Source organism: Bemisia tabaci, chromosome 5 (assembly GCF_918797505.1).
Source record: "Bemisia tabaci chromosome 5, PGI_BMITA_v3".
Classification (NCBI taxonomy): domain Eukaryota; kingdom Metazoa; phylum Arthropoda; class Insecta; order Hemiptera; family Aleyrodidae; genus Bemisia; species Bemisia tabaci.
Genome location: NC_092797.1, coordinates 25,255,320 through 25,263,000, shown reverse-complemented (window position 1 = coordinate 25,263,000; position 7,681 = coordinate 25,255,320). Strand labels below are relative to the sequence as shown.

The 7,681-nt window shown below is 38.1% G+C and overlaps 1 protein-coding gene across 1 annotated transcript; it reads right to left on the bottom strand.

Moving 5' to 3' along the window:
* LOC140224607 (uncharacterized) lies at positions 1–6,456 on the bottom strand. The gene is made up of 2 exons (XM_072300466.1): positions 5,407–6,456; positions 1–4,794 (listed from the first exon to the last, which is right to left on the bottom strand). Exons 1-2 carry the CDS (start codon positions 6,320–6,322, stop codon positions 4,607–4,609), a joined length of 1,104 nt encoding a protein of 367 aa, XP_072156567.1. The 5' UTR covers positions 6,323–6,456; the 3' UTR covers positions 1–4,606.
* Positions 6,457–7,681: the final 1,225 nt, after the last annotated feature.

Sequence of the window (7,681 nt, the reverse complement as noted above, 5' to 3'; positions counted from 1 at the left end):
ATAGTTTCTCGTAGAAGCAGACGAGCTTTGAGCTTCAAAACAAGTCTCAGTTATTCTTGAGGGGGCTATTTGAAACGCAGTTAAAATTTTTTGACGTTAATGTGGTGTACCTCGCCGAAGGCCCATTGTATAAAATTAAAAAATTCTGATTAAACTATCTTCATTGAATGATTTACATTAAAAATGACCTACAGAAGCATAAAAACACAAAAACTTGCAACCTGCAGGCAGTCCGGGGCGCGCAGGTGACCTTGAGACTCGGAACATACAAGGTTCCCGCGCGCCACGTCAACTTTGAAGACTCATAACTCCGCTTCTAATCGTTTCCCCAAGATCATCTTGGGCTTGTTTTAAAGCTTAAACGCTCTACTTTCATTTGAAATTGTTTTTGTTTTGATCCGTGCGAACCGAACAACCAAAAATCTCAAAAAACGAAAATTTACGTAAGGGGGACCTTGTAAAATGCCCCAAAAGTGGGTCAAATTTTAAAATTTAATTAATTTCATACATGTATTCTAAAAGCTCTCATTTTTCTGGAAATTTTGACACCAAGATCATCTTTCTACAACAAACCGTTGAGAAGTTATGCTAATTTAAAGGTTTTGACTTTGACCCCCTCTCCCCCCTTTTCCCTGGGGGTTAGGCAAAAAATATGACCAGTTTTGAGTGTCTGGGAAGACCCTCTATCATCCCTGAGAAAATCGTACGATTCCGTGTTTAGGCCGATTTTGCCGTTTTGTTGTAGGGTCCTTTCTACGTTATGAGGAGTGAAATGGAAATTCTCCTCGCCCACTAACTGAGAAACGTGGTTTACTCTTATGAGATAACTAGGATCGGCGTTAGAAAAATTGCTTTTAAAATAATATGTTGTCTGCAATAAGAGGTGATTTCAGAAGATAAACGGTTCCCTACGAAAAATGAGTTCACTAGTTGTAGGCGAAGGCTTAAAATCCAGTTTCTTAAGGAATGATGGGACCCCTCTCGCGAAGACAAAGCAACAAAACGTCTAGTCTTACATCACCCCTCGAAAAAGGAGTTTTTAAATCACACATTGAAGAGAGAAGTTTTTAATTCACCCCTTGGAGAGGAGTTTTTACATCACACCTTGAAGAGAGGAGCCTACAACGTACCTATGTTGACAATCACAAGTCACTAATGGAAATATACTTACGAGATGGTGGTTTCTCTTCCTGTGTCGCTTCCGTGATTTTCATCATTTCAGAAACTCGTGTGTATTTATCATGTGGTGCGAGTTCACCCCTCGGGATGGTGGGCTTACTCCTGGTGATTCCTTTCCCCATTTTGTATTGCCCAACGGGGTCCACGTTGCAATAGAAGTTTGATGGTTTGGTTGACATTATAATGTTGGTCAAGCACAGCCGGCGATCCTTAATTTCGGAAAATGCTTTTACTCTCCATTTGGCATCACCGTTCGACAAGTAATAAATATGGATTTTCTCTGCTGTGGGGCCTTTCGATAGGTTGAACCGCTTTCTCAAGAAACGTTCAACTTGGACGATCGTCTGAAAACATATATACATTTCTATGTAGAACGGACAAGTAAAATCATCATCCTGTCCGGGGAAAGAAAATATTAATATAAGTGTCATAAAATAAGTGTCAAATTCCTATTGCTTTACATAAGTTTGACGTAGACGTTTTAAGGGGAAACGTCGATTTAATTGTATCTCTAGGACGTAATTAGGTTGACGTCTATTAATGCCACAATTATGTCAAAGGAAATAGAATTACGTTGCAGTCTTACCCCCGGTTCCAATCACATTGTAACAATGCTAACGTCTTTAAGAAGGTGAAAAGTTTTACAATGAAAAATGAAAAAAAAACCAAGCTGTCAATTCTCATACTAAGTGGTCAAGGCTAAAATCAACGAAATATATACGTACCTTCACGATTACATCCTGCCTGTAAATTGTTTTATCAGATTTATCAACGCATGAATAAAAGCGTTCCGAATCCCACCGTATGTCTCCTACATTAGAACCATCCAGCTTCTTCTGTATCGTGCGATATATACTTCGAGGTACCAGTGCCGCCAGATCACGGCGAAGAGATGGGACTCTGTACGTGGAAGAATTAAAAAATATGACTTGTATGCAAGACTCGTGCACGCTGGCTATCAAATTTTTTGTATAGGACTTTATCAAGTCCTAACAGAATTTTAATAAGATATTGAAGGACTTTTCACACTAAGGAATGCAACAAAGGGAATAACACCGTATTGCCTTGACCATCAGGGATTCCAAAATATTGTTCAGAGATTTTAAAAACAGCCCAAAACCGATGATTTGACAACCTCTGCCCTTTGTAAACACCTAACTCAGTACTGTTAATGTGCGGATCACTGTAAAAAGATGTTAAATCTAGAAACTTCCGACCAATCAACACTTTCTCGCCTTGTGCAGACAATGCAAAATTTTCTATTTTGATAATAGAACCATTCGATAAACGACAAAAACAATCAGCGGCATTTGATATTGATAAATTGAAGCTGGAGGATACAGCTTTTTTGAACTGGGGATTTCGGAGAGATGGTAGAAGAGGCCCATCGTTGTGCTCAATGCGAAAAGTCAACTCCTCAGACGGAGATGGACCAGGACCATACAGTTTACTTTCCACTTTGCAGAGGCTCCTGCACGTCAACGTGTAACTTCCGTACTGCCATATATCTCCGTTGTGGGGTATTCTTTACATTCTACTGTTTCTATCTTAAAGAAAACCCAATCACACCAATCTTTTAAGTTTTCGCAACAAAATTTTCCCTAGCGAAGAAAAACAACAGAATTTTTGGAGAATCTATTTGTATTTTTTGAGCGTAATTTTTTGGACATAAGTATTTCCCCCAAAGGGAGGTGCCGAATTTTCAATTTTTAATTTATAAGTGATTTGTAATCCTCATCACCTAAGGTAACCTGAGGTATGAGTATATGATCCGAGAAAAACTCATTTCATCTTGCACGGAAGGCTTAGGTATGAAAAATCGCGACGGAGAATGGGGGATGAGGAATTAAATCAAACGGAACTATGCGCAGCATAATATATTACATGCCGGCATAAAAATATCGACAAAAGCTAAGTTGACCATAACAGTTTACAGCTAGGTAAGACAGTACATCGAAACTTCGTTAATATAAAAAATTTAGATTTTAGCTGTAGGACAAAATTTTAAAATTTCATTGCCAAACAAATTTGGTAAGTATAGTCAATTCAGATCATTCACATATCTTCCAACAAGCTATGTCAATATTTTCTAATATGACAATTAATACTTTAGAAGGGTATTTGCTATTTATCAAAAATCTTACTTTGCCTATTTTTGTATATTCTTTTTTGGAACTTTTTGAACTAATTTTGAAATTCAGCAAAAAAGCGGTTAAATATAGTTTCTTATATAAGAGAAAATTTTAGTTCTCTTCTTTCCTTTATTTTTTTATTCATAAATCCCCAAGTAAATAATTCCTGCGTTCGGTTCAAGTTCCAATCCCTCCTTACTCTCTATTTACCAACAAGCCGTAAGTAATTATCGTTTGAGACCACCAAACTCAGTGTGTCTGATTTGTGATTTCAAGAGTGCATAAATTCTTCATCAGCCAACAGTCAGTTTGAGATTTGTCGGTTACTGGAAAAGGGGAAAAGAATGTGACGGCAGAACTCACAAACCAACTAATAGCATAGCTTTTTGCAAAGGAAATTGTGTAACGTGCTCTCTTATGCTAAGAAAATAGTTCAGTGTGTTCTATGCGAAGGAAACAGTTAAGCACGCAAGTCTTACGGGACACTATGTGAAGGCAAATTCAGACACGACATCTCTAGGTGGAAAAAAACTCGCTGAAAGCGAATTTTAGCAATCAACACAACTTGACGTAGAGACATGATTGGCTAAAAAATACAACGGTTTTTGATACATCGGAAAATCAACCAAAAATCGGAGACTGGGCGAAACGCTCAAGGTCGCAGAGGTATAGGGACTCCCATAGCGAAAGCAACGGAACGATTCTAATATCATGGGGAACTCCGTTTCCATGACAACAAGCAGCGCTAACAGTATCGGTGCATGCATGAGCGCTGAATCTGGCTTTCCAAAGCGAGCTTGCGCCATTCTAAAGAGGCAATACTAATGGTCCAAAACAGCCAAAAAACAATTTTAGGTAATTTTGGCAACACTGGAATGTGTTGGGATCCTTATTTTTTACATCACTTCATGTAACTTAGTGTAAATTTTATCATCTTCACTTAATTCGTCCAGAAATTACTCGTCGGACGTGTAGAAAAGGAGACATAGGGGAAAAAGCGCAATTTTCGCTCATTTTTCAAAGTTCGGCGCCCGCCATTGCGCTTAATTTTGCCTTGAGTAAATAGGTGAATAGAAACACTTTTATAGGAACTTTAACGAGCTTTATTTTTGAAAATAACTACTTTTGTCGTCAGATAAATTTTTGGAAAATTCGGATTTAGCGTCAAAAATTACATAGGAATCAATGAAAAATTACTACCCGGGATTTTTGCAAACTATGAACCCTTTTTCGGCTTATTTTCCTGGATTAAGTATCGGAGAGGGTCAATTTCATTTTCAGAGAACTGAATTGGCCTATTCAATCATCAAGAAGTGAATGGACATAAGAATGAAACAAAGTACAGTACCTATGTATGACATTGTTTCGAAATTTTTCTCACCTGGTTCATTGGCAACGGGTTCATTCTCGCATACCTCATTATCATCATTTAAGAAGACATCTACGGACACTGCAGGTTGTTCGCTGTCCAAGTCTGGCAAATCTGAAATCATGATACTTGGCATCATAATTTATTCATCCGTAAAAATAATTCGATGAACACATATAGAAGTTGTGAGAGAGAAGATATAACTGGACGGAAACACAAGTGAGTGTTTCCGTCTGAAAATTAAATTCATTTAAAGTGAGCAGGACCGGCAAGTTATGTTAATAAAGTTTTCCCCCTTTTTCCAGTGCTTCCCTCAGTCACTGTGATGAGGGTCCTCTACTTTTCAAAATTCCAGTTTCTTTAAAGATTTTATAGCATCAAAATTTACCGATTTATTTAAGCCAGGGGGCTAAAAAAAGGCATTTAAAAATTCAAGCAACGAAATTACTTGACCACCTTGCCCGGATATAAGCGGCTTCGTAATATAGGTAGGTAATCCCTGTAAACGCACCAATCCCTCATTCTATTTTAATTTTTTATTTCCTTTTTAAAAAAAGAAGGGGGGGGGGGAGTCCTGAGCAACTGTGCAACATCTTAATGTAAAAAAATATCTTGCTGCATTTTCCATCATTTTCATAATAGAAAACTGACAAGTCATAGTCTGCGATTAAAAAGTTACTCACAGGCATATCAAGCAATGTAAAATGGAAAATTAAAAATTCTTACCATTTAAATTTATTTCATTTAGTTTCTTCCCTGCAAACTTGTTCACCTGACCAGAATCAACTGCCAATAAGATTCGGCTTACTTTGGTGGCTTCGATTGCTGAGTCATGAAGTCTGTAGAAGTCACGATGCACCGCAATATCATGACCCAAATGGCGAGCGAGCCAGTCTGTCTCATTTGTTGATAGGTTGAGGATTTGTGTAACGGTGGCAATATATTTCCTTAATTTTGTGCCTTGGATCAATCTAGGTTTTACCAGGGGTAATTTACCGCAGATTTTACGTACGCAATCATGACCACGTAAATGGGCTTCATCAAATCCTGCAATAGCAAAAATATAAGGATTGTTTTTGTTGATTCCGATCTGAGTCCGATGTTTTAAAAGGAATTCAATTCCTTCCTGCATTTCTTTCGTCAATACAACAGGGACAGACCTATCATGTTTTCCTCGTATGTCCAAAACAGCCATATTTTCGCCAAGCTTTTTTTCCAAGGGTGACATGGCTGCTTTCAACTCATCGGCTGAATTTTCATGCCAGTTGGGCCGCTTCTCATAGTGCGCTGGTTTCATTTTTGCTGCCTCACCTGTTCGCTTTTTATTAAACAAAATAACACTGACCAGTAGAAGTTCGCTGAAATACCTGCTTTGTGGGATAGTGATACTCTCCTTCAGTTCCTTAAGTACACGATTCAATTCAGCATCAACAAAAGCTCGTAACTTCATAAGATCTTCAGTAAGTGGGAGCAACTCACCGCAATTGTACTTCCGCTCTTTTAGATTAGACAAGGCAGTCGATGAAAGTCGAGTTTTCCACTCCAGTTCCATTAACTCGATGAAATTTTTCGCATTATTGTTACCTTGCTTTGCTTCTTCTCTTACCTTCGGGTCCTCGCTGTTCAGTTGCCTGAGACACATACCTCTGTGAAGGGTGCTCGTTTTTTTTAACAATGGCCCCAGCTTCAATAATAGTGCAGCCTTTTGAAAATTAACTCGCTCTAAGTTCCGCTTTTCAGCAATACATAAATGTTGCACAGCTTGCAGAATATGATCAAAATTTCCAGGGTCGAAACACATAGGCAAGAAAGTAATTTTTTCGTCGATGCTTTGAATTTCAAGTAAAAATCTGGCATGTTGCACAGCTTGCAGAATATGATCAAAATTTCCAGGGTCGAAACACATAGGCAAGGAAGTAATTTTTTCGTCGATGCTTTGAATTTCAAGTAAAAATCTGGCAAGCATACGCATTGATTGTCTAATATATTCTTTTTGCGTTACGTTGAATTTAGCGTATAGGAATGCACCTAGATGTAAAATCAAAGTATCATTTTTTACGATGCCAGTTATTTCGTCGTCTTTCATACGGGTCATAATATTTTGGTAAAACTCTTGATCTATTGATATGGCAGAGCAATTTCCCAAAAGAGCCTCACTTTTGGAGATAATATCTTCTATATGCCCTTCCGCTTTCCTTTTTTGCATTTCTGCTGACACCCCTACACAGTTCAAAGTATGTTGGCTCAGGTTTTTCTTCAATATGAATCCTAGACAATACGGACATGGCGTGTAATCCGCATAAGTATACAGCCTGGAATCCATCTCAGTGGCACGCCTTACCAGCAATAAGTTTCCTTGTTTCGTGCTCAATACAGAACAATTATGATAAAGGTCACCTTCGCGGAGAAGCAACGTAAATTTATGGTCTCGATCATTTCTACTTTCACCTCTCCGACTTCGCCTTGGTAAGAGAAGTAAATCCCTTACTTCAGGCTCTGACTTATGACACCGCTCATAATGCCGGACAATGTGATAATGAAAAGTTTGACAAAACAGACAGCAATGTCTCTTATCGAAAACTCTTTTATTCTTAGTTTTCTCCTTCGAAATCGTTGGCAATATGACATCTGATGATACTTTTTTGGTGCGCTTCTTCGTTATTTTCTTCTTTTTCGACGCAACTGATGTGGAAGGAACGATTGTTTCAACTGCTGGTGGGTCATTTATACTTGAAGCATCTACGTTTCCTGAGTTTTTTTAATATTTCTCCTTTCGTTGAGAGTTTTCTTTCTTTCTTTTAGTTTCATTGGGGACTGGAGAATGGATTTCATCACAGGAATTGTCATCAGAGGTACTGTCAGATGGTTGATAGTCAGCGTCTGATGTTGCAGACTGATCCTCATTATTTGATGCAACACTGTGGTCATTTTCATAATGTAGTCAGTTTAATAAAAATACACGATACAGTATAGATGATAAAAATAAAAGTGAACTTTCAAG